The sequence below is a fragment of the Blastomyces dermatitidis genome (genome assembly GCF_000003525.1).
Source record: "Blastomyces dermatitidis ER-3 genomic scaffold supercont1.3, whole genome shotgun sequence".
Taxonomy (NCBI): Eukaryota; Fungi; Ascomycota; class Eurotiomycetes; order Onygenales; family Ajellomycetaceae; genus Blastomyces; species Blastomyces dermatitidis.
Window position 1 is genome coordinate 5,831,355 of NW_025544776.1, and position 25,617 is coordinate 5,856,971.

The 25,617-nt window shown below is 47.7% G+C and overlaps 8 protein-coding genes across 13 annotated transcripts; 3 read left to right on the forward strand and 5 right to left on the reverse strand.

Annotated features, from left to right (window-relative positions):
* The first annotated feature begins 500 nt into the window (after nt 1-500).
* On the forward strand, nt 501-1,972 carry BDCG_03448. 2 transcript variants are annotated; one of them, XM_045419050.1, is made up of 2 exons: nt 501-638; nt 795-1,903. In XM_045419050.1, the coding sequence occupies exon 2, from the start codon at nt 895-897 to the stop codon at nt 1,657-1,659; it is 765 nt and encodes a 254-aa protein (XP_045280445.1). In that variant the 5' UTR covers nt 501-638; nt 795-894; the 3' UTR covers nt 1,660-1,903. The 2 variants fall into 2 exon arrangements, with proteins under 2 accessions (XP_045280445.1, XP_045275480.1); XM_045419049.1 differs by having other exon boundaries at nt 501-1,972.
* Nucleotides 1,973-2,836: 864 nt separating this feature from the next.
* Nucleotides 2,837-5,205, reverse strand: BDCG_03449. Of its 2 annotated transcripts, XM_045419052.1 has the most exons (2): nt 4,341-4,928; nt 2,837-4,211 (listed from the first exon to the last, which is right to left on the reverse strand). In XM_045419052.1, the coding sequence occupies exon 2, from the start codon at nt 3,571-3,573 to the stop codon at nt 3,178-3,180; it is 396 nt and encodes a 131-aa protein (XP_045275481.1). In that variant the 5' UTR covers nt 3,574-4,211; nt 4,341-4,928; the 3' UTR covers nt 2,837-3,177. The 2 variants fall into 2 exon arrangements, with proteins under 2 accessions (XP_045275481.1, XP_045280446.1); XM_045419051.1 differs by having other exon boundaries at nt 2,837-5,205.
* BDCG_03450 (zinc alcohol dehydrogenase) lies at nt 4,951-7,256 on the forward strand. The gene is made up of 3 exons (XM_045419053.1): nt 4,951-6,128; nt 6,228-6,623; nt 6,745-7,256. Exons 1-3 carry the CDS (start codon nt 5,460-5,462, stop codon nt 6,808-6,810), a joined length of 1,131 nt encoding a protein of 376 aa, XP_045275482.1. The 5' UTR covers nt 4,951-5,459; the 3' UTR covers nt 6,811-7,256.
* BDCG_03451 (importin beta-4 subunit) lies at nt 6,805-11,584 on the reverse strand. The gene is made up of 4 exons (XM_045419054.1): nt 11,337-11,584; nt 8,910-11,244; nt 7,893-8,629; nt 6,805-7,832 (listed from the first exon to the last, which is right to left on the reverse strand). The coding sequence occupies exons 1-4, from the start codon at nt 11,380-11,382 to the stop codon at nt 7,648-7,650; spliced, it is 3,303 nt and encodes a 1,100-aa protein (XP_045275483.1). The 5' UTR covers nt 11,383-11,584; the 3' UTR covers nt 6,805-7,647.
* Nucleotides 11,585-11,830: 246 nt separating this feature from the next.
* On the reverse strand, nt 11,831-16,732 carry BDCG_03452 (patched sphingolipid transporter). The gene is made up of 3 exons (XM_045419055.1): nt 15,957-16,732; nt 12,404-15,860; nt 11,831-12,318 (listed from the first exon to the last, which is right to left on the reverse strand). Exons 1-3 carry the CDS (start codon nt 16,218-16,220, stop codon nt 12,215-12,217), a joined length of 3,825 nt encoding a protein of 1,274 aa, XP_045275484.1. The 5' UTR covers nt 16,221-16,732; the 3' UTR covers nt 11,831-12,214.
* On the forward strand, nt 16,728-21,391 carry BDCG_03454 (metalloproteinase 8). Of its 4 annotated transcripts, none has more exons than XM_045419058.1 (5): nt 16,728-17,503; nt 17,637-19,080; nt 19,199-19,716; nt 19,782-20,619; nt 20,724-21,391. In XM_045419058.1, exons 3-4 carry the CDS (start codon nt 19,482-19,484, stop codon nt 20,297-20,299), a joined length of 753 nt encoding a protein of 250 aa, XP_045280448.1. In that variant the 5' UTR covers nt 16,728-17,503; nt 17,637-19,080; nt 19,199-19,481; the 3' UTR covers nt 20,300-20,619; nt 20,724-21,391. The 4 variants fall into 4 exon arrangements, with proteins under 4 accessions (XP_045280448.1, XP_045280447.1, XP_045280450.1 ...); XM_045419057.1 differs by having other exon boundaries at nt 17,637-17,911; nt 18,011-19,716; XM_045419060.1 differs by having other exon boundaries at nt 16,749-17,503; nt 17,644-18,279; nt 18,398-19,716; nt 20,724-21,220.
* Nucleotides 18,510-18,800, reverse strand: BDCG_03453 (uncharacterized protein; the record flags this gene model as incomplete). Its single annotated transcript, XM_045419056.1, has 2 exons — nt 18,510-18,705; nt 18,742-18,800. 2 exons carry the CDS (start codon nt 18,798-18,800, stop codon nt 18,510-18,512), a joined length of 255 nt encoding a protein of 84 aa, XP_045275485.1.
* Nucleotides 20,964-25,556, reverse strand: BDCG_03455 (Ser/Thr protein phosphatase). Its single transcript, XM_045419061.1, has 4 exons — nt 24,634-25,556; nt 24,299-24,452; nt 24,013-24,124; nt 20,964-23,930 (listed from the first exon to the last, which is right to left on the reverse strand). The coding sequence occupies exons 1-4, from the start codon at nt 24,640-24,642 to the stop codon at nt 21,908-21,910; spliced, it is 2,298 nt and encodes a 765-aa protein (XP_045275486.1). The 5' UTR covers nt 24,643-25,556; the 3' UTR covers nt 20,964-21,907.
* Between the last annotated feature and the right edge of the window lie 61 nt (nt 25,557-25,617).

Below are 25,617 nucleotides of genomic sequence, written 5' to 3' on the forward strand. Positions count from 1 at the left end.
TTATTATATCACCTGTAACGATAGTGCCAATTGTCGTCTAGCAAGTAACTTAGTAGAGGAGGCAGATATTAGATTACTAGTGGCATGCCGTAATAGAAAAATGGCAAACTTTGCAACCATCTGCTACGTGTGATCCTAGAAAGCAAGTTAAACATTGAACGATGGAGGTGTTGATGGCTAAGAGAGCTGAACAATCTTACTGGAGAGGGGTTCTAGTTTATGGGACCACAGCCTCACCGTCGTGTCCGGGTTCTAAGGAATTGGACAGCTATCTGCTGGCTTCGCCAACCCCCTAATTTTAGAGAACAGAGCAAAAGAATAATGTCGTCGTCCCGCCGTCAGTGTTGTGATCGACTGAACTCGGCTTCAGCGTTCCCCAAGAAAAGGAGCTAGTGTCATTACATAAGCTGGACTGAACCTTAATTACAAAATTAAGGTTTGACCGAAAACGAGTTTTTTCCCCATTAGGAAATAGCTTAATTCATCGACACGCTGATGTAATTGCTCAGCCGCATCAGGGTCAGACCGGAGAGAGATGCGAGATACGAACTTTCCCTTCAAGGGCCCTGCGCCTCCAACGAAACAGTGGCGATGGTGAATGATGATGAATTGTTCTCTAGGCTACAGGGTAATGCAGAGTAAGTTTTCAGTTGGCGAGCGGTATGGCTTTTTTTGGGGAGACTTTCTCCGAGTGGTTCACTGCCATTGACGATAAAGAGTGCTCGCTCCCGCCCCTCTAGATGAGGATGATTCTTAAACTTCTTATATTCAAGTTCTCAATAACAATAATACAGATTTCTACATTCATTTTGTCCTCATAAACCTTAGGCTATCTGTTTACCCTTCTACTATTCATCTCACAACGGTGCATATTCCAATATCCAATATATCACCATGATAGCATCAGACAATCCATTCGCAGACAGCGCCTCTCTAGCAAAAGAGAAGGAAACTCTCAAGAGCTCCTCGGTCTCAGTTATCTCAACTGAAACTGCAGAGACGCTTGTGAACACCCCAGCCTCTTTCACGCCCGGTCGCTCTCTATTCATCGACGCTCGTGGAAAGGCGCTTGTGCGCCTACCCACTCCATCCTCACAGCTAGAAATTCACATCCACAACCCGGATACATCACTCGCATACGTATCCACACGCAAGAGCCGCTGCTCAGGTAGCTCCACTCTCTCATCACCCGAGTGTGGCGACCTGCTATTCACCGAATACTTCTTCGGCCCCAATAGGGAGCCCAGAATTCATATTCTAACTGGGTCTGAGAAGGCGTCTCCAGAGGTTAAAATTAAAGGGAAATGGACGTCCCGAGCAACCAACTTTTCATTGCCGGATGGGTCGGTGTTTGAATGGAGGTATGTGAAGGAATGTGGGCCGGATGGGAAGAAGGAAGTGCTTGTTGTCCTAGAGAAATTTGAAGTTTCCGGTCGGAAACGAGTGGCGCACCTGCTGCGGAATAAACGGACGAGGCCACCTAACACGTCTCGGTGCACGGCAGGGAATGGTGGGGAGCTTGTGATTGGTCGAGATACAGCGGAAGTAATAGATGAGCCGTTAATTGTGGCTACTTGCCTGCTGATGCTGAAGAAAGAGATTGATCGGCGGAGAGCTATACAGGCATGCGTGATCTTTGGTGGTGCTGGTAGTGTGTAATATCTACTTTTATCCTCTGAGCTGAGTCTACAAGATGGCGTATCTTTCCTTTCCTTTCCTTCTTTCTTTCTCTCTCTTTTTTACCCCTTCCATTTCCTGCTCTGTCTTTTAAGTACCTTATTTGGCTCTTTAGCTCCTCGTTTCTTGCGTTTACAAACATTTAGTATTGTACATACAATTTGTTAAATTTCTTTGGGTAGATGGACAAATAAAATTGGTAAAATTGAACACCTATATCATACACCGTGCCTTATCATAGGATGGAATCATCCCCTGATTCATGCTACATCCACAACCTCCACTCCATTCAAATAAATGCCCGCTTGCTTAAAAAGAAACGAAGTAAATGGCCGCAAAGTCCATAAAATAACCCACATGACACATGAAAACTCTTAAACATATCAACCCATCCATCCCAACTGGGAGCAGTTTCTTCCTTAGCGAGAAGCGGGGTATATATCTCCACCGCCAAACACCTTTGAAGACTCCCAAACCCAGATAGAGCGAAAATCTTCCGCCAGTTATTGTTCATCGATTGTCGGTATTACAAAGGACGTCCTCACATAACGACGCAGATGAAACAATCACATTCTTCACCACCACAGCCACAGCCAAAGCAGGGCTTGGTTGCTCCCTTGACGGGCTTGCTAACGGTCGATGAAGCTGAGGAGCCCGAAGATGTAGGAAGAGTGTGGTTGACGGGCTGGAAGACGATGGTTGAGGCCATTATTTTCGGGGTTTTGCGAAGGGAAGTATTTGTCTGTTTCGTGGAGGTAGATGATTAGGGACGCCTGTTGGCTGGTAGGTTTTCCTGTCAAGGGACTATTAGCCCGGGGTTCTCGATGTGTAGTCCATATAGCTATTCATGAAGTACGGGTGGTATTTAGAATGGCCAGAAAGTCATGGCCAATGCCTTTGTATCTATATTTGTACCTACTTTTGCTCTGATTCTTGTTTCGATAGCGGTTGATAAAATGTCGATATGCGTGGTTGAGTTGAACTGGACGTTATAGGTTTCGTCATCGGTTTCAGCCCTATAATGTCACTATATTTAGGCTGTCGTACTGGTGGCAGCCTATGATAGTGACAAATCCTTTGCTAGTTAACCCACAGCATGTGACTTTCAAACTATCTTGCGCTCATTGGAACTCAGTGAACAACATTGACATCCTCTGTATTACTCTTATATTTCTATTTGATATGTATGATCTGGAAGTATGTATATACTAATTACGAGTTCTCCTAATGTGATCGCAATGCTTTGCACTTACATTTTGAAACTTCGTGCACTAGTAATAGATTCAATGCAACTTGAAAAGAGTGACATATGTGGTGGGTGGGTTCAAACATTATTCAAAGTTCCATTTCAAGACTGTTTTGAATCATATCGCCTCATTTCCTGACCAGCGCTACAGAATTCCGTCTTCATAGAACTGGCATTCTGACCATTGGGATGCTCTGTGACACCACTATACGCTCTCCAACCACCTGAGGATCGCTTGAATTATGGGTCCATTATTATACCCGACCGCAATCTAGAGCAGGTTGAACATGGATCTCGCCCTCACACTCCGCATAAACAAAGGTCTTCCTGTCAAAGGCACTCCAATCGGATCCGCGGCCAGCAACAACAGTCTCTGCTTTCACACAATCCCTGGCGAACCTCCGACAACTGTCCAGAAGAACTTCGGCCGTCCCTGCTGTAACCATCGCCTTCTTGACTAGACCCGGCGGGCCCCCTGATGCCGGAAACACTTGACGCCAAACTTCATCAGTGCCTTCCCCTTCGCATAGGTCTGCCCATGCATCTCCCCTAGTGGGATTCCACACCCCCTTAAACCGGAGGGCTATGGGCCCATCAATGTAATCCTTCCCATCATTCGTCTCATAACTTTCTTGATCAACTGTCATCATTCTGTCAGGGACTTACAAATAGCACGGCTCTAAGTTGCCCACCACCAATATCCAGCGGTGCTGTGTACGGTGAGTGATGCTTTGGCGATATGCACTAGTAGAGACCCTGCCAAATTGTCACCCGCGCTGTCGCCAGCGATTATAATATCATCAACTCTCAATGACAGATCGTTTAGAAGGTAACGAAGGGCAGCCACGGCTTGGATGAGTTGAACTGGGTATTGATATTCCGGCGCTAGAGCGTACTCGAGGAAGACTATTTCTTTGGCCTTGCAGGCTGTACCGCACCGAGGGTATAGGGCATATGACCAGCGGCTCTCAGAGGGTTGACATATCTCCCTCCATGGAAATACAGCAGCGTTGGGCCATCTGCGGTGGCTGATATGGGGGTGACAAAGTGCAAGGTTGGCGGTGGCGTGAGTAGAAATACGGTTCACGATGATTGCTTTATGCGGGATTCCGCGTGTGGTGCAGTAGCCCCTCAATTGCCGTCCCGGTTGGGCTCTTTCAAAGGTTACTGAGGAGCTCTTTTGTAGAATATGTAGCCCTTTGCACTTGTAGAGAGGTGAGTGCTAATTTCTGGCGCCAGTGGAGGGATTTGTTTGTTTGGGGTGTGAACGCGATGAGGAGCCGAATTGCTAGAATTTCTAGTTAGCATTGTGTGTATCTACCCATATAGTGATTATAGCGGAACAAGTTGTCGCTCGTGTAGACAGAGTAACAATTACTGAAGATCGGAATAAGAGAATAAAAGACTGCCTTCTCACGGATTGTGTGACTGTGTGCTTGACTTGTTGAATGTGAAGTAGCCATGTTTTCGTCAGAGGCCCTTGGAATTAATTAAAAGTGGTGGAAGAACTCTAACTATTATTTCTCTATAAAGTTGAACTGCACATGCAGCATAGTTGAATGATATAAAAACGTATCTTCACCAGATATCATGAAACATCCCCAGAATGCTCCTCTTCCTAAGGTTAGAATAGAAAGTGTTTCGCGGGCGCGATGTGCCAAGGCTAAGTTATTTAATGCTCGATGAATTGACATATTGCTGCCTCAGTTTGACGCCAATGTGCAATGTGTTCAATGTTCTAGCGCTTCTCGTCTTGCCGTCTGCCTGTGATATTATTAACTATTCCCACGGATTTCAAGCCCAATTGGAGTTAAGTCATCTTCTTTGTCGCATGGTAGCTAAGCAGGTGATTGCACACCTGTAGTTATCAATTGGGTGGAAGCACGCACTCTGGCGTCCTTTTATGACTTCGAAAAGAATATATGTTCCATGCACAGGAAGTAGATTCTGCTGTGAAGACCGACTACCAGGCTAGTTTCCTCGACTAGCAAATACCAAAATCCGCTCCTCGATAGACACAAAGAGCGCTCAAAAGAGGCCATATCACCCGGTTCGGAGGTATTTACGTTCGGGGTTATAAAAAGGCTTGGCTCGCCCCCCTTTTCGGGCACCGAAACCCTAATTCATTATTCTCAATCAAGGCTTTACCGCCAGAGAGCTGAGATGCTGATGATGATGATGATGATGTACTTACTTAGCCAGCAGAGCGGGTACTTTGTGATATCTCGAATCTCTTAACTCCGCATGGTTACGGGAGTGTCCGTTTTTTGGAGCTCTTCTCTCCTGTCCTTTCTTCCATTTTCGGGGCGTTACAATGCGTTGAAACGCCACGACGCCGAACATGAATGTGCCCGAACTGATCTATAATGCCGAAGGATAAATATATCCAAGTGTCTTAAATTTCCCAGTTTTAAATATTTCTTCCACGAAGAAATCCTGCCTCATAGGCCCAAATCCATTTGTTGTTATCTAAGAAACTCCAAACAAGATCTCTCAAAGCATAGGCGTGCTAGTCAAAGGGATCCAGATACCCACCATGACCATGTCTCCGGGCGATTCCCCTTCCCTTCCACCAACAATGAAAGCATGGACTTATACGAAAGCGGGTTCTCCCCCGGATATCCTCCAGCTATCCACGTCCTACCCCACCCCTTCGCCTTCAGCCCTTGCCCCAACAGAGCTCCTCATAAAGGTTTCTCATGCCTCCATAAATCCTACCATGCGGCTCATCCTGAACGTCTACCCAACCATCCCGCTTCAGAAGACGACACCACGGGTCGCTGAATTTGAGTTCTCAGGCGTCGTCGTCGCCCTATCCGCTAATGCGGATGCTGCTCTGCGCGAGGAGTTCCCTCTTGGCTCCCCAGTACTGGGCATGAATGATCCCCTTCATGAAGTGGCCCGTAAGAGCCGCGGCACCCTAGCGGAATATGTCGTTGCGACGGCGGAGAACTTGATTCGGAAGCCGGATAATGTGTCCCTTGAAGAAGCAGCGGGAATAACGGTCACAGGATGTACGGCGATGAACCTTGTTACGAGAGCGGGCGTGAGGAAAGGGGATAAAGTGCTTATTAATGGTGGGAGTTCGGGGACGGGATTGATGACCGTGCAGATTGTGAGAGATATTCTGGGAGAAACGGGGAGGGTTGTAGCGACTTGCTCCGGGCGTAATGAAGAACTGGTTCAGAGCTTAGGGGCTGATGAGGTATGTATGTATGATGGGAAAAGGAAGAAAATTGGGTGCAAATGGAGTTGTATCTTCCCCAAAGTCTGATGAAGCACCACAGCTAACATTCTTGAATAGATCATCGACTACACCAAGCACGACAGCCTACACAAGTACCTCGCAACCCACTACTCCACCTCTCACTTCGACGTCATCCTCGACACCATCGGCATCCAGTCGCTCTACGACCATAGTTCCGCCTACCTTTCCCGTCCCACCCGCGACCGCCCGCAAAGGTACCTCAATATCGGGCTGCTCTACCCACCCACGACCTTCATCAACATCTGCCGCGCCATCCTTTGGTTTCTGAGGATCATGGTTCTTCCAAGCTTCCTAGGTGGAGGTCCCGGTGGCTTTTCTTTTGTGACGACAGGCCCATCCAAGATGAGGATTGAGAAGGTGCGGCGGATGGTGGAGGAGGGGAAGTTGAGGGCTATTGTGGATTCGGTGTGGGAGATGGACGATGTGATGAAGGTATGTTATGCTTCTTTTTATTTTGAATAGGTTTTCCTATTTATTATTTTTCGTTGTAGTAGTCTACGTTAGATTGTAACTCGCACGGAGCCTTGGCTGACATTGTCATCCTTGGATGCAGGCTTATGAGCGCAGTATGTCGAAGCATATGAAGGGAAAAGTCGTTGTGAAGGTTCAGGAGGTATAGCGATGGCAAAGGATTTGCAGGTATTTTTGGACGGCCGCTGTAAAGGGGAGCTTCCAGAAGTTTTCTATTTCCATAAGGTTCTCACCCCGACGTGGGACAGCTGAGGTATGTATATAAACGTAAACTAGTTATACTAAATCGTAATCAATAATGAATTGGGAAAGACGGGATTGCTCATGCTCAGCTGCTGGGACTATTCAAATACACAACCTTACATCCTCTACAGATCCATGTCATCCCAGTTCTTCTCAAGCTCATCTCCACTTGATATGAACGGAAACTCTCTGCCCGAAAGATCCGCTGGTATTTTATGCCAGCTGAATACTAGTGACGCTAAGTATAGCCATCGCAATGAAAGACACGCAGGGCCACTTATTACCAAATGATATCAAAATAGAATCAAAATCCATGTTAAAATTATCATGCATTGCAAAAAATATTCTTTTATTCCCCATGATAAAACTGCTCCCTGGTCTCTTCACACACCTTGCTGCGGGGGTATATTGTTGTATTCCTTCCATTCATTCATTCATTCATCCACTTGCTATGTCGGTATTATAACTCTTTTTTACCCAATGTTCTCCGGCCCAGTCCCTGCCATTTCCATCCATGCCAGTGCTCACTCTCATTCTCACATATCATCCGCCTAGTGTGCGTGCAGTCAGTGGAGGGGGTATTCTGTTTTCTACATCATAATGCATAGATCCTCGAAACGTAAACAGGGAAAATAAACGAAAGAAAGAAAAAAAAAAAAATCTATTTTGTGCCATATCGTCGTTGGTCCTCGTTCTCAATTCGTTAAAGGAAATGGCTGAGAGGCTGAGAGGGCAAAAAAAATTATTGACCCAGTTGTCCGACCCAGCTCGCCACTCCCGGTTGCATTTTGTTTAACCAGGAGACTAGCTCGATGAGCTCGGCGCGCCGCTCATCGTCGAGCTGGTCCGAGTCGCCAGTAAGAACGGCTTCGAAAATGGGGATTAGACGTGGCGTTAGGCTGCGGACGGTTGGGTCTTCCCATTTGTCTGAAATTTCTGTTAGCGAACATGTGTCATTTTCAAAAGGGGAAGGGAAGATAAACATACACAGTTGGCAAATCATGCGGTAAACAGGATCGTTCTCCTCATAATCATTCTTTAGGGGGAGGAGATCGACTAGAGCGGAAAGGACATCTGCCACGGGGACGTTGTCGCGATGCTTCAAGATCATTCGGCTCAGACAGCCAGAAGCGTTGTCTGGGAGTCTGGCCTCGGGGATATGCAAGCAGGGCTCCAATTTCTCTAGGATGGTAGGATAGGCCTGGATAATTTCCTGGTCAGAGTTGGATCGTTCGACAAGGCGTCCGATGGCGTAGGCAGCATTGCTCTTTGTCTGGGAATCCTCATCACTCAGGCGGCGCAGGAGCAGTTCAAGGAATTTGGTAGTGAGCGGTGTGATAGCGTCGGCCAATCCGAAGATGATTTCAGCCAAAACACCGGTGGCGGTGGATCGTTCGAGAGGTTCGCTGCTGCCAACATACTGGAGGACGGTCTTCTCGAAGTGAGGCCATAGACCAAGAAAATTACCGCCAAGAGCAATTGCAAGGCCGGAAATAACGTCCAAGGCAGTGTCGATGACGACCCAATCGTACTCGGACAGTTCTTCGAGAGCAGCACGGTCTTCTTCATCAGCACCGTAATCCTGTTGAGCGGGGTGTTGCTTGGTGATAATGGTAGTGACCATAGTCACGACGTTGTCAAGAATGGAAGCGTCAGAGACCAAGTATGGTCCGCAGTATTTGAGATTTTCGGCGACATTGCGGTTAATATCGGCGACAGTCTCTCTACAACAGGCAGCCAGTGTTAGAGTGTTAATAACAGAATATGGATCCTGAGACAGGTAAAAATGCAACAAATAAAAATCACATATGCTCAGTTAGATATTTCTCAGCTTCACGATGGAAGTTTTCGCGTTAACATCAGTCACACATTTTTGTGTGTATGAGTGAGCTGGGATTACGAAGTGGTGTCATCATAGAAAATATACTGGCAATGAATAATACAATTAAAGTAACATGAAAATAACAGAAGTAAAGGTGAAAAGAAGGATTGCCCTCAACGTACCTGTCTTCTTCATCTGCCCACATCTTGATCGTGGCGGTGACCAAAATTTCGGTGAGTTTCTTGAGCTCAGCGGGTGGCTCAATCATATCCATTCCCTTGCCAGGCACCCATTTCTGCATCTGACCAGACTCTTCACAAACCTGCCAGAGGGCAGCGTACGCGCGGTGAAGAGTGCTGATAGTACTCCTTCGGATACCTTCATAGGGATGCTCGCAAAGAGGCAAAATCTGTTCGATGGTCTTTTCGAAATAGGGGAGATAGGCTTTCTTGGCATGGGTGATGATATCGCCAATGACCTCAACGGCAATCTCCTTCTCAAGGGCGAGGGGCCCCACCGTGGTTAGGTCTTCCCAGTCGTCCTCACCATCAATATCGACGTCTTCGATGTTAGAGTCATCAAGCGTAGAAACGTCCTGGTCGTCATCATCGCCACCTGCGACACGAACCTTGCGGCCAGCAATGGTAACTTCCTGGCCAATAAGGTCCTTAGCAGCCTCGCCCAGCTCAACCTCAAGGTCAGTTTCCTCCTGGTCAAGGCATGCGAAGAGTCCTTTGACAATTCCATCCAAGAAGGGAGTGAAATCTTCACCGTAAACCCTGGACATAGAGCCCCAGAAAAGGTAAGTACTTTCCTTTAGTCTGGAGTGGCCAAGCTGGAGGGCCTCCTCGCTAGCACGCATCAAGGGTTCGACGTAGTTCTTGAAGTGTTCTGGCCCGGCAGAAGCAGACATTTCTCCCATCGCATCAGTGACACACGCGCGGAGTTCAAGCTCATCCTCGCTATCCTTCATCGTAGCATAGTCCTGCATGAGATGCATTGAGTCATTGAAGAAGGGGAGGAAAGCTTCGCCAGCAGATGAAGCGATGGATCCCAACGCGCTAGCTGTAAGAGCTTTCACCTTGAAGTCAGGATGTTTGATCAACTCGTGGAGAATTGGCACCACCTCTCCTTGGTACAAGATCACATCACTCTCGCCCAACGCGTCAACCACGGCATCCAATGCGCTGATTGCAGCTTTCATATTGTCGATGGCTGGGCCACTCTCTTCGCCCTTCCACTCCTGCATTGTGCTTCGGAGATTCGTGAGGAGGAGAGGCATCATCTGCTGATGATGTTGGCCGATGTCCTCCGCAAGAGATTCGGCAATTCGCGCAACGCCATGCAATGTTGCTTGGCGAACCTTGGATTCGGGGTCGCTAAGTAGTTGGAACACGACAGGGAAAATTTCCTTCATCTGAGTGCTAATGAAATCAGGAGCACCCTCGACACACATACCAAGAGCCATGATACCAGCGCGTCGATAGTCGGGATCCTTATTGTTGAAGTATTGTCCCAAAGCGTTGAGGAGAGGGACGACAATCTGGCTAGGTGGAAGGCTTTGTGCAAGCATGTCCAAGAGACCAAGCGCCGATCTTGCTGGTGTAATATCATCATCGTCAACGGCAGTGTCACCCAGCTCGGTAGCGATTTGAAGGCAGGTAAGGGTAATCTGGCTACCGATCTGCATGCCTTGGATTCGCAGCTTTCTATACCTAGTCGCTTGCATGAGGAAACTAATGGCTTGAGTTCTCGTGTGAACATCCAGCTCGGTGTTTGCTGCAACCTGGTTCATGAATAGCACAAGATCCCTGAGGTGGGGGTTCATCAATTGTGGGTCGCAGGCAAGGAGGGTTTGGAAAACCTCAAATGCCTGCAGGATCCGATCCTCGTCGCTCCGGTCAATCGAGTCTTTCAGCACGGCGACCATGGCGGGGAAAATATTCTGGAAAGCCTTAACTGGTGCCTCATCCTCTTCGGAGTCGAGATGTATGGCCAGCTTGCTCAATGCAAGCAGGGTATTGATGCGGACCTCAGCACTCTCAGGATCACGAATAGTCTTCTCAAATAACGCAAAGAGGTCGCTAAACTTCTCCTGGAAACCCTCACCTAGCGTTTCGAGGACGGTAAATAGGATGTAGATACCAGTAGCCCGCTCGTCGGCTTTGGGGCTGGCTGCAGCCTGGAGCAGGAATCCAGGGAGATCTGCCCATTGCCCGTCCTCGATATCAATCTTCGCAATAGCGGAAATGATACGCGCACAAGAATGGCGGACCAAGGAGGTACCTTCTCCTAAGGCAGCACGGAGTAGCTGTTCTCTAACCTGTGGTTTCTGCTCCGCAGCGATTTTGAGCCAATGCTTGTACACGAGCGTTCGAGATTCGACAGCAGCAAGCTGTCTCAAATTCTGGTCATCATGGGAAGTGGCGACCTGAATGAGGAAAAGGAGCGATTCTGGGTGGGTATAGAATTCCTTTTTAAGTGTGCCAGTAGCTTCTTTGACGCTGCCCTTGGTCGCTATACAATATCAATAAGGCCGCAAGTCAGAGAAATTCGTTCGTACTACAACATTCTCCAATAATATGCATATAGTAGGCTCAAGAACTCACGATCAAGGACGATTTGCAGCTGCTGCAAGAACCGCTGCTGGTCCATGATGGGCGACTGTTGTAATGCACGCTTCTCGATCGCAAAGATAGGGTGTAGGTCTATGAAAAAGGCAGGCGGCTGGTATAGGTCCTCTCAACTACTCCTATTGAAAAGGGTTCCCAAGGATTTAAAAAAACTAGGGAAAGAGGAGAAAGGTGATGAAGAGAGAGAATCGTAGAGAATAGAGGGGAGAAGGAGGAAAATTGAGATATGAAGTGGGATTATTTTTTTTCTATGGCGGCGCTAGTCTGCTTTAGTGGGCTTGGTAGCACCGTTGTTTGCACTGTTTACATCAACATGAGGCAGCAAACAACCATCATTTATTGACCCCGACGGATATTGTTTAATTTGTTAATTCGAGATGGAATATTTCATTATCTGTCATAATCATGGACAGCTATAATCCACCCATAGCTGATGATCTAATATTTTTTTTTCTGAAGAAAGAAAAAAAAAAAAAAAAGGGGGGGGGGGGGGGAAGGAAGGCATAATCCGGCTATGTACGCCAATATCCAAAAATCAAAGGTGACTTGACTGTCGTCGTCCTAGCATGCGGGTGAAAAAATGAGACATTGCCCTGTATACGTATACATAGTACATACACCAGGAAGCAGGCATATGATCGTTGTTCCTCCATTGTTCTTCCATTATCCAGACTCCACCACGCTTGCGATACTCCTTTAGGTCTATAATGTTCGATTTGGGTTACGAATATGTCCTCAAAAGCGATCGAATCAAAGGATTTTGCGAACGGCTAAGCAGGGGAAAAAAATATTATTGTCATAAAGCGAATTAACATGGCCAAAATAGTTTTCACGGATAGACCGCGGTATTGAATTCAAGAGTCGTCCTCCGAATCATAGTCATCGGGTAGCAGGGAGCGATATCTTCGGGCAGCAAGGTCCCCTTCCAGACCGCCGTCTGTCTGAGGGTCACAATATCCTATGAGTAGAATATAAACTGCATCAGTTCTCCGGGCATTATAAATTACAAAGGGTCTACAGATTAATGGAAGGAGGAAACTCACCGTCACCACCAAAGAAGCTCAAAGCAACTGGCAAGAATATCAGCGCATGAGACGCAGCGAATATTACCAGTGCCAGCCATATCCGGAAATAGTAGATCTCGAATATCTTGCTCCTTGTGAATGCGAGTACACAGACACCTAGAAGTTTGGTAACCGTGATACCGGTGAAGACACTGCTGCCAACATTGACTAATGCCACCCACGCGCGAGCAGTACGATATCGGAATTTATCTCGAGCTTGCTCCAATAGTGGGCTGGAAGGGAACATGAAAGCGCGTGCAACATGTGCACAGAATTCGAACCCGATACCGACGCAGATAATCAAGTTAACTAGCGAGACAGCATTTAACGAGACATTAGCAATAGCCATAGCTCCGATAATATCAACAACAGTCATAATCACTGTGGCAGTAACCACTGCTCCTGTAGCTATAGAGCCTAAGAGGACTGAAGTGACAACAAAGATTATCGCGGTTGCGGATCCAAGCAAGGTTCCAGTGAGGCGGACAATAGAAGCGTACTGGTCGAAAAATATGTAGAATTTGGAGTAAGGGAAGACATCGATATCGTGCTTTTGTGAGATGTCGTCCGCAATACGACGAGCGGATTCATAGGCCTTGATGAAGTCCTTTTGGCTGCGTAGTGGTGTGTGACTCGTGCGGAAATGGCTTGCATTAGTCGTAACATGCTTTGAGTCGAGAACTAAGGCATTGCTATAGGGAGCTAAACCACCTAGAGGGCATGACTCGTCCGTAGGTGACTTTAGCCATTTCTCCGCGTAATGAATGAACTCAGACCCTTCTGGCATGCCATGTAACGAAATATTCCATGGCGGATCTCTACCCTCGAAGCAAATTTTTCCGTCTTCTTTGCAGCAGTCTTGGTGAGGGTTCAGCCAGTAGAAGAAGTCATCGATCCAACTGGCGGCCGATCCAGAGATATAAGAAACATTGGGACGCTTTGATTCCTGTTCAAGAACAAAGCCCAGTGAAAACCCGTCACATGTTGAAAATCTTCCACAAAGTTGTTTCTGATGGTGTCTGGCGGTAACATTCACATCTCGCGTTACGAAGTAAACAGGGGGCCCAGTTCCAAAGTAATCATACAGATCATTAAAGAAATCAATCAGGTATGAATCATTGGGGATGGCGATACGTTGGTCCAGCCCAAGAGCTACAGTTGGTAGGAGCGCAAGGCCGGCTGTGAATATTCCGAGGAAAACAACCATAACTAAAACTTTAGTCTGCTTCTGAAGAAGACGAGTAGCATAAATCTTTCGAATAAATCGTTGCAGAGCTCCTTCCTCCGCGTGGTCATACGGCTGACCGCCAGGGATAGAAGACGAATTTGCTTTTCGGACAGTAAGGCAAGGCAAACAATCTGCACGTAGGCTCTCAACACGTCTCTGGTTCAATGCCAGCACGGATACAAACATCGTTACTTGCAATAGGGCATTGATAAAGACCGCACCGGCAGCATAGGCTGCGAAATTCTTGACAGCAGGCATCCCTACAAACGCACCCATCGCAAAAGCAATGGTTTCTGTGGTTGCAGAGAGGAGAATACTAGGTCCCATTCTTCCCAACGCTCGAGCGATGCGCTCATCGATTTCCTCGTCTGGGTGGCTTCCGTTTACTCGCTCAAATTCGTGAACGATAAGGAAAATGTTATCAACGCCGATTGCTAGAACTAGGAATGGGATCACCTCGGCGATAATTAACGTCACTTTGATCCTGGCTGCTGAGAAGAGCCCGACTGAAGCTGACACAGACATCAGAACGATCAAGATACCGACGATACCGAGAGTAAACTTCGACTGCACGAGACTATTGGCCGGATTTCTGATGATGCTTTTCCACGTCAAAGTTGTAGAGCCAAGGGCTAACGAAGCGTAGATGAACATAATTATGTAGCTAATAACCACGATTTTCGCATCCGTGTTCGTAGACTTATTCAACTCTTGTTCAAGGCTAATTTCGGTGTTAAAAGAAACGCGTAGGCCGTGTTCAGTTGCCTCTTCTTGAACCACTTCGAGCACTCTTTTTAAGCTATCTTCCCAATCAATTGCGCCAGCCTCCGCTTTGGAGCCAGGGGCATGGTTGTTAACCACCCATGTGACGACTAGTGCGGATGCATTCAATACATTTCCAGGCCGCCCGTAACCACCTAGAATCATTTCTGGTTTTAGGGGCTGCTGGAAGTCGGGAAGGCAGTCTACAGCACCGGGGGACTCGGTACAATGCCTCAAGTGATCTTCCCAAGTGTTAGGGTCGACATTGGAAAAAGAACCTCCGAAATATCCTGTTAATGATTGGACAACGCAAGCCTTTCCCGTCGGGTTAAAACAAATATCGTCCAAAGAAAGCCCTTTGTCCAGCGAAATCATGCGACGAACTCGACTCTCCACGTCGAACCACCAACTGAGTGTTTCATAACTTAAAACAGGACCCGGTCCGTTTGGATGGGTGTCGTTGACGAGGAACGCTTGTTCTGCTCTATAGAAAGGCCCGAAGTTCTCGTCGAAAAATGCTTTCTCCTGTGCAGCAGCTGAGCTTGGGCTAACCCAGAGTCTGACAGGGTCTGTTTCGACGGCGAAACGTAGCCAACCCAGGCTTAGCACGCCACAAAATATTATACTTGTCGTTATGGTTAACGCCGGGAAACGAGCACAAGCACCACCGAGACGATTAAATATCGCATCGAACACGGAATTTAACTTGTAGCTTGTTTGGGGACGATCGAGTATACCGGCATCGTCGATAAGATCGCCTTCATCTTCATCGTCGCTTGGGCTTGTATCCTGTAGGAGTCGAGCCCGTTCCAGTTTCCGTTGTTGACGTCTCTGAAAGACAAAGTGGCCAAGAGTACCAGCGACCAAGAGCAACAAAAAGACCGAATATATGATTATGACGGAGAATGATAAACACGGGAGATGCCCAACGTGGCAATAGGTCTCCTCTTCTAACGCTGGTAGTCGGGGACAAACAGCCGGGCAGTCGACACATGAACACCGATACTTCTGGTCTGAATCACTGCAGGATTTTGGAATCTCCGGTAAAGGTCGCATGCCCACATCCCCAGGTCCGTTTGGTTCTGTGACAAAATTGATTTGAAAGGGGCTACCCAACAGCTTCTTGTCGCCCAAAAATTTCAAGAATCGGGAATAATTCTTTGCACCCCCGCCGATGAAGTCCATCGCCTTGCCGCCCGAAGCACCGTTTTTCACATCCTTGCAGCTGCCATAGAATCCAACCTGGTACACCTCCGACCACAAGTTATCCAGCTCAGTCACCACTTTCTTCCCTTTGACCTTGTCGGTTTGTGTAACGTTAATAAACAGAGACTGGTCCGGGGAGCAGGTGAAGGAGCAAAAGAGGTTGAAAAAGTTCTCTTTGCATGCCGGACATGACGCAATTATACCTTCGGCCATCTTCAGATTCGAGGATAAAGCATCAATCTATTGGAATAGCAAAACAAGCAGGTGTAAGCTCAAGTGCCACCAGTTGGTCAGAGTGGATCTTGGATCCGCAACTTCTCCGAAGCGGAGTCTTACCTGAGTGTCCTCGCAACAAACATTTCCAGTTTTCCATTTATCTCCACACAGCGCTACCAGTTTCCTCCGGGTTTCCGCCGCCGGCGCTTTCGCAAGTCCATTATCGGGGCAAGGTAACTCTCCACCGAAGAACGACTTCTTCCCGCAGTGGCCACGAATCGCACAGCGACCCTCCTCATGAATCTTTGTCTCTCCTTGGGCAAAGACGGAGTTGCTCTGAGCAACTACCAGTACCCCCAGGAGCGACAAACATCCGAGGCGCATGGCTGGATGTTATCTTCAGGCAGAAGTCAACGGGGAGCATTCGTAGATTCCAGCACTACCACTATCTTCCCCTTGTAGTCGACTTCCTCTACAAGAGGGTCAAACCATTAAGGGATAACCAATATATTTCAATCGATATTTGAGAAGCTGCAGAAGAGGGTTTTGGAGCGGTGACGACCGAGCGATCAGGATCTCTTAAGAGCGTGAGAGATTTTGATTAACTCCTGGATGCGTTGAGGCCGCCAAACTTGCGGCAGCATTCAAAACGGAACTGAAGAAACGAACGGTCAATGGTGATACAGACAGAAACGAGATTCCGCTAAGAAAGCAAGATTAGTTGCCAAAGAGGTCGAATCACACAGCAGGGTAATGAATGGGTTGGTACTGATAAGTGGTTGGATGATGTGGTGACGGGAGAATGGCTGGACGCGTGCTTATGTCAGCCTGTGACATCGATGACTAAGTGAGCCGAGGCTTGGCAACGACGACGACATCGACGACATCAATTCAGCATCCATGCCAATTGTCTGGTTATCGGGGTATTCCAGGAACGAGAAAAACAGGGTGCATACTCTTCGCGCCAGGAAGAAACTAATAAAAGGCTTGGGGTTCCCTGCCAGACTCATCCTACGTCATAAATGTGCTACTCCTCAAAGCATTAGGTCGGTCGGTCTAGGCCCGTATTTACGAGGAATTCAACCCGTTTTCTTCACTTTTTCGTTGTCCATTTCTTGCAAGTGGGCTAGATGCTTGGGCGAATCGGCACGCCGAAGTTGAAATACATCCGCGGCATCTGGGGTTAGTTACAATGCCGAGGTGGACATTTCTGGTGCTCCTCTTAGCAAGAACATCGCTAGAAGCCCAAGATCCTCTAGACGCTCTAGCTGTAGGGTGGAAGAATTCTACTTCCCCGCAGGCTGAGCGAGAAACGGTGAAAATGCCTTTCGGGAATGCCCTTTATGCTCTTGCCGCCCCGAAAAGAAATCATACCGAGCTTCGCTGTTGCACAAAAACATAATAGGAAATCAAATAAGACAGGATGTTTCTTAACGGCAGCAGCTAGGGGGTGGAAGGGGTGGAAGGGGGGGGCAAATTCAGCAGCAAAGCTCGACGGTCCCAGCAAGGAATGCTGGGAAGTCAACGCCAATGCTTACGTCTGCGAAATTTCAGCAGTGGAATATGGATTTCTGAGCTTCAAACAAGCTACGGCAGCTCTAACCATATGCGTTAAACAGCATGAGTTATAATATCCACGGTTGGGTTGTTGGGCTAGAATCTCCAAGGTAAATTAATACTGACCCTTTATCCCTCATCTGCCTTACTTTGAGGCCATGAATTATCAGTGTTAGCGACACGTCCATTAGTTTTCAAAATAAGGTTGTGTCGGTGACTCCCTAAATGCTGATTTTGTTTGAGAGTTGAGGCAAACTTCAGCGATGTTCAGCAACTGCTCGAGCGACATCTATCAATCGCCCAGGAGCCTTCGCCATTTTTATGTAGGCGGTGTTGATAAGGGTTTATATTACAACGTCGCCCTTCCTTTAATGGCACGTCTATAAAGGTTAACTCAGCACTTAGGCATCGCGCTTAATTAGGGTTTTCCGATCAAACTCCAATCGCCAATGGGGGAGTGTGGTACATTTGCGCGGGGATACTCGAGTCAACCCTCATATTTCACAATTGAATTCGCGGTGCGTTTTAAATGTCTTGTCATGTTTTGTTTTGAGAAGTATAGGACCTAAATGGGGCATTGACCATGTCAAAATGGAAACCATCCTAAGGCTTAACAGCCAGTTTTACAGCAAAATTTGTCCAGCACTCGTTGTGGCGATCAGGTCCTCGGATTTCCGTATCCACGATGCATTCTTTATCCCGGGAACTCTACCCTGTTGACAACAAGGGTAGACATGTACTCCGTACGATGAATATATTCGGAACACCAAGGTCTAAATCCGGCGTCAAACGGGAGGCGAAACATAGATATCGGAAGAGTTGAAATGACGAAAATCCGAACCTGATCAGAACGTTTGAACTACAGTCATCTGTTACCTAGATATTAGTACGCGTTTGCGGCAATATGGCTCGGAGTTCCGGCTGATGCCACGGCGTGATGCCAATCGGCAGCCCGCCGATATGTCCACGACTGACTGACTGACTGACTGACTGCGATGATATAGGGCAATTCATTCCAGCACCTCCCCATGAATGTTAGTGGCTACGCTTTCTTCTTTATAAGCAAGGGAAAGCGGAAATGAAGACCTTCAGCCCGATTTGCCTCCTTTTATTCTCTCACCCACCGTCGAAACGTGGATCCAGATCTAAACTACTTGTTCCTAGTTTCAACTTGCAGGCATTACCACCATTCGAGGTTTGAAATTGTCGAACAAGACATGCAAGATCCATAGGCCCTTCCTTTCGATTGCTATAATCGTTGAATATATTTGGGTCAACCAAACACCCAGTCCATTGCAAGAGTGCTAGCGCTCTAAGCAACAACATCTAAGAACTAATGGACAGCTACATGATAAGTTGTGATGATCGCGACAAATCGATACTTCCAAAATCTGGAATTTGAGCCATGTGGTCCATTTAAAGTTGTACCGCCCTCTTGAAACATCAAAAAAGCAAGTGGAATCCCCTCCCCACCTATTCTGCTACTCTCCAGTCTACTCGGTATAGTGGGACTTGCGTGTTCTACTGTGCCTAATGTTTTACTACTCCGGGGCCTCTTAAAACGCCAATAATGGATATCCATTCACTGTGTTTTCGGACATTCGATTACTGCGAGGTGGTCCGGGTGATGGTTGGGAAACAATGTTGCCGAAAAAGATATGGTCTTTTTCGGCAGGGCAAGTTTGAGGTTGGTCCCCCTATGCGAGGGGCCTGTAAAAAGAGCTTAATGCTTCCAAAATTTCAACGCTGGGCGCTTTCGAATCTCGATCTAGGATCCACCAGCTAATAAGGTTTAATCCACCAAGTTACATTTTCTTATACTTCGGGCGATTAGTGTGGCGCGCAGCTCCAGTCATGGAGGGTGGTGGCAGGAGTTTACCTGCTCAGTGGTTCTCCTTCCAGAAGGATTTGAGTGAATTATATTAATGGGCATATAGCTCACAACTTGGGTTCTTTCCTCTTCGTTCCTTTCCCCTCATTACATTCCTTTCTTACATCCTTCTTTTTGTTTGCATTCTATATTCTTGCTCATTGGCCTTTGTTCTCCTACCCTTCTTTAATTTCTGTACGGATATTCCATTCCTTACTATGCAGTTATCCTCAGTTCTATTGACGGCAGCCGGACTGCTCGTTCCCATATACTCTAGCGCCATTATCTCCATCGGACGTCGCTCTGAGGGCCTCGATGTCAGCCTCGCCTCAACGGGAAACACCAAAGTCCAAGTTTCTGTGACGAACACTGGCTCCTCAGAAATTTCCATTCTTAGAGCGAACACACTCTTTGACGCATCTCCCACGAAAAAGTTCACTGTCTACAAAGAGGGTACGCTATATCATTTTCTTCTTTCAACATCATGAAACCATTATCTTACATCAAATGCGTTGCAGGCTCCCGAAAAGAAGTGCCCTTTAAAGGCGTTCACTTACGCCGCAGTCCCTCTGACCTAGCCAAAGACAACCTCCAACCTATTGGCCCCGGCCAAACTATCGACAAAGAATTCGACCTCGCGGAAACCCTCAATCTCTCAGAAAGTGGTACCTACATTGTCTCCGCCGACGGTGTCTTCCCAATTATCGACCCCAAATCATTCAGCATTGCTAGTGTCATCCCGTACGAATCCAACGAACTTAAAATAGAAGTAGACGGCAAACAGGTATCAGGCGTCCTCTCCACCCGCGCCAAAATACATGACCATCTCGCCCAGCGCGCCGATTTCAACAACGGCAACTGTACCGACCATCAAAAGGCCGTCATCGCCAGCGCACTGAAACGAGACTCCAGCATCGCCGGAGAAGCTTCCAACGCGGCTCTATCCGGCGACGTGCGAGTGTTCGAGCAATACTTTCGCACAACAGACCCCTCCAATCCGCCAGCAAGTTTCCGACCGCTTCCACGCCATCTCTAACGAAGCCTGCAGCGCTGAGGGCGGGGTAGTCAAGTACCAGTGCGAAGATGAGATGGATGTCTGCCGCCCGGACACGGTCGCCTATGCGCTTTCAGGATCGAATGTCGTTGTCAACTGTCCAATCTACTATTCGGTAACCGCGGTGTCGCAGGCGTGCGATGCGGGCGACCAGGCGCTGACTGTCATCCATGAGTTATCGCACATCGATGCCGTTTACTATCCCGCCACGACGGATCTTGCCTACGGTGAAGATGCGTCGATGGCGTTGAATGCTGATATGTCGATTCGGAACGCCGATAGTTATACCTTTTATGCCAATGGTGAGTTTCGTTGTTCAACTGTTTTATCAGCATTATTTTCTCTTTTTTCTCTTATCAGTTTTCTATGCTGACAACTACCTCCTTTTTTCCTTCTCTCCATTTAGCCGTACGACAAAACTGCAATCCTAGTTAAATGGAGCGCTGCCGCAATGCTAGGGCACACAACTTCAGGAAAGAGAGGGGCCCAAATCCACCTTGGTCGGGGGGTATTCCATCATATCTGCACGGCGGCCATACTCATCATGAGCTCAGACACTGCAAAAATGTATCAATGAACATGTATCTGTTTGCGAAAACCAAAAAATATCAGCGACGGGCGGGGCATGGCCTGTTCCCAAAAAAATGGAGGAAACAAAGAGTGCAGGGCATTTTCAATTTTGAATTTTGAATTTTTCTTTTTCTCCCCCTCCCCTTTTAAATGTTAGCATGCTCTCCCTTAGACATGTCCTATTCTTACTTGCATCTAGCAGGTTCCTAGGTATCAATGATATTCAGCACTGTTTATTCCATAGAACCACCCAAAGAGATAAATATTATTTTTAGAGGAAAATCACAGAATCATGATAAAACAGACGCACGCATATATAGAACTTGTTCTTCCTATTTTTCCACTGCCAATCAATACCCTTCTCTACATGCTGCTGGACAATCCATTCATATCTACATACAAACCTACCTTGGATCTTTACCATTCAAATCTCACTCCTAGCGCTTTGACGAGGAACGGAGGGCGCGGCCATAAAAAATAAAACATTATAGTTTATTCCTTTCCCCACAACTTTACTTGCTTTTTGCCCACTTGCAAAAGAAAACAAAAGAAAAGAAAGAAAAGGTAAGCAGAAATCAGAAATCTGTTGAATCAGGTGCCTCGTTAGTTAGCGTGAGGTAGATAGAAGAATATGATAGGTGAGCTGAATACGCGGAGAGTTAGGTACGTTGGTAGGTATTGAGGTAGTTGTAGCTGCGGGCACAGTGGTATGTATGATATGAATCTTTAATGAAGAGAGAACAAAAAGGGAAGGGGGGGGGGGAGGGGAGTAAGGAGAACAAAGGGGAGAAACTGAAGCTGAAAACAATTGAAAACTGACAAGAAAAAAATAAATAAACAAAGGAACACAAGTTGAAGAAATAGAAAATTAGAAAAGGGGAACAGTTTACACAGCATCACGTAAGAACGGGAAAAAGGTGAAAAGAAACCAAACGAACATGAAAACGAATAAAATAGAATAGCAAACAACCCAAACTCAACCATATCCATCTCGTCAGGTCACATCAAATCGCTCATCATTTAATCTCCCCCTTTCGCCTCCCCAGCGGGTGCAGACGCAGGCGTTGAAGTAGCAGGAGCGGGCGATTCCGTTCCCCCTGCACCACCCTTTCCAGCACCACCGCGCTCGCGATCCCCAGAACCTCCATATCCACCACGACCACCCCTTCCACCTCTCTCACCGCCACGTCCACCTCTGTCACTACCTCTTCCACCTCTCCCCCGACCACCGAACCCACCCCGTCCACGTCCCATCTCCATATCGCTCGAAGCACTACCACTCTGATACCCACTCCGTTGACCAACATTCGCGCCAGGTGCACCCCCAGCACCACCGCGATTACTAGCTTGCCACGTTCCAGCGTTGCCATCCCCGCGATTCATATCCCTTCGGCTCCCGCGATCCTCAAACATCTTCACGTTTGGTTTCCGATTTGGTCCTGGAGGGCTTGGTTTTTTATGTTCAGGTGGCTGCCGTTCCAAGGCACCTTTGGCTTCCTCGGGAGTGGAGAAAGTCACCACATGGTTAAATTTGCCCCATTTTTCTACCTTGAGGATCTTTGCTTTGTCTTCTTCGGGGAATAGATCGCGGATCGCTTGTTCGGAGTCCACGTTTGAGATAAAGAGGCCGCTGCTTGGTTTGCGTTCTTGAGGGGGTCCTGTCCTTGAATCATTCCTGGAATCCGTCCTGTCTCCGGCACCATGTGCCGTGCCGTTTGACTCGTTGGCTTTATCTGTCGAAGCTGCGGGAACATTGGCATTCGCTCCGGCAGCGGGTTGAGGGGTGGTAGGCTTATTGACTTTGTTGTTCGGAATTACGGGAGCTGGTGATGCGGTTGTTTTCGGAGGAATGGGGGCCGCGGGTTTTTGTGTAGCGGGAGCCTGGGCTGCCTGTTGATAGGTCGGTCCGGACGCACGGTTCGGTACTGGAGCCTGTCCGTATTGAGGAGCACCGCCAGTAGATCTTGGTTGTCCAGGAGCTCCAGGGGGCGCAGCACCGGTGCCGCCCGGCGCGCCGGGAAGAGGCGCCATGGTGGATGGCTGTTGGGCTATTGGCGGCACACTGGTTGGTTGCTTGCCGGTACGATGTGAAAAGTTGAAGCCCTGAGCGCGCATTTCCGTTCCAATACGGCCACCATCGATTTCCAGAACTAGATATCCGAAAGCAGCATCCGCCAGGTTGAAGTTCCACATGTTTTTGAACGCGCTTTCGTCAACCTGTCCGCCTGCATTGCTCGCTGCGACAGGGCCTCCGAAGGGGTTTCCGCCATTCGCGATGGTTGGCATCTTCTCAACTATATTTAGTGCATTGTCCAGTAGAGTTCTTTGGGCCTCGTTGGCATTGATGGCAGTCTCGACCTCCCCTTTAACTGTGTCCCACACATCGTTAAATGAGGCCTTCGAAGCCGCTAGTTTGCCACGGTAATGGTCAAGAGTAGGATTGACGCTAAATTCATTGTATGAACTTCCATATCTGAAATGCAATCCCGCCGATATGGAGAAATCAGCCTTCAGTGTGACAGAGAGTTGATTCAACATGCCCTCGCGAGCTGGTGAGGCATGCGTGACGAAAAGACGTGTCTCAGACGGATCATAAACGCGGTTTGCAGTATCAACCAATTCGCCCATCTGTAAGAGCGTTGTCCACATAGTTCCTTGCCCGCCTGCAATTGTTGTCTTTCCTTCTCCATTATCGAACAGTTTATGCATAACCACTGCACCTCCCAGACCAAGCAGGCGCAGTTTCACTCCGCCGATATCCAATAGTCTCGAGCTGGCTTCATCGATGATGTGTAGCTTGTCGACTTTATATTCACCAGACCTAAACTTCTCTAGTACCCTTACATCTTCGCAGGCGCCCCAAACAGTATATACGGGAACATCGAGTGTCAACTGCTTGTTGAGCAATAGAGGAAGCTCGGAGAGAGGGAGTTGCTCGGGGCTGAATCGTTGTTTAATGGATTGCTGGAGCGGAACAGAGGCGATGCTTTTCTTGTTGGACTCTGGAAGGAGGGGAGAGTACTGAACAACGTGTCTCAAGGTCCTATAATAGGTGCGCAAGTCACATTGGTTAGTTAGAAAATCTTCATCGAGGGTACACCCCGGTAAAAGAGAGAGAAATGTACTTTTCTGCAATCCTCTCAAGAGAGCTATCATCATAAAATCCAAAGTCGCCGGTATGGATAATATGGTCGGCGCGAGCTTGCTTGGCGAGTTCATTGAGTGATTTCAAGTTCCCTAATCATCGTTTGAAAGCAGTTTGTCAACCAGGTTCATCAACACATAGCAAATGGCAACAGTACTAAAAATGACAATAACGCTGTCTTCCCGCACAACCCAGCGAAAAATTTCATCTATGTAACAAGGACTAGAAATTGTATGAAGGGTCATCTCGATGAATAATTTGCTTACCTCGCACATCTGCAACGCAAAGCACCCGCACACCACCAGTCTGAATCACTCTGCCATTATTGGGGAGCAGCGCAGTAGCTCCGGGGGTGGGGCCGCTCGTCGAACCGTTAGGGAGATTATAGCCCGGGTTGTTGAAGGTGTGGGCGGGACGGGGCTATTATTTTTTTGCGCATTTCGCCCAAAGTTAGCGAAGGTCTCTTGGAAAACATCATTTCGCAAAATCAAAGTGCTGAAGGGGAGAGAGGAGAGTTGTTAAGGTTGTGTTCGAAGTGAGGGATCACAGGGCGGCGGTTTCGTTTAGGCACGCCAATCTGAGTTTTGGGGAGAAAACTTACTGAAGCCATATGGATAGATGGACAGGGAAAGATAGATAGGTGGGTGGATGTTAATAGTTCAAATGGAAGGGAGGAGGGGAGAGCTGCTTTGTACGTCCTTTTCGTTTTCCTTAATTCCACGCTTTTCTGTGTATTTTGGGTTTGTTGTTTGCTTTCAGAAGTTGATTGGTATGTTTATTTCACGTCAGTCACTCCTTGGCAAGGATAGATTGACAGCTTAACAGTTTAGAACGAGAACGAAAGCAAGAATGAAAAGAAAAGAAAAGGTGGAAGAAAATGCTAGAGCAAAAGCAAGACGAGAAAGAGAATATGCCAAGATCGATGAAAGCTCGGGATGGAGCGCCGAAAGTTTGTTTTGGGGGGGGAATTTCAGTTAGGTTTCCTTGGGGCGGGCGTCTATAAAACAGGACGGTGCTGCACTCTGCTGGCGAGACAACAAGGTATTGTATCGTGTAAGAGGGAAGTCTTTTGAAGCAGAAAGACAGGTAGGTTGGTTTGCGCGACGAGGGAGGTTGAAGAGAGAAGAAGACAACAACAACAGGGAAATATTAGAGGGTAGGGCGTATTTTGGGGGAGGACAATACGTTAGACGATTCGGAAGACAAAGAGGCTTCACGGACAAGACGGAGCGAAGAAGAAGCAGGGAGAGAGAGGGGAGTGGAGAAACGAGCTCGTATGTCGTAAGGTTGAGTCGAAGCAGAGCAGAAGAAAAAAGGGAGCCTCAAGTTGATATGGCGAAGGTTGGGATGCGTTTTCGGATCGGGGAAGGCGCCTGGTCACGTGGGAGAGCTATGTCAGCCGCTTCCTGTTCCCCTTTCCCAGATCTCTACGGAGTACATGCACCACAGCATTGAATGGGATGGGAATCATGGGATGGACTAGATTATAAGTTACCTGATACTAGCGTGTGGAGTTAGTAGTAAGGTAGCTACAGTTGAGAAACACAGTATGTGAAGTGCTGCACTGGCACATACAAGCAGGACA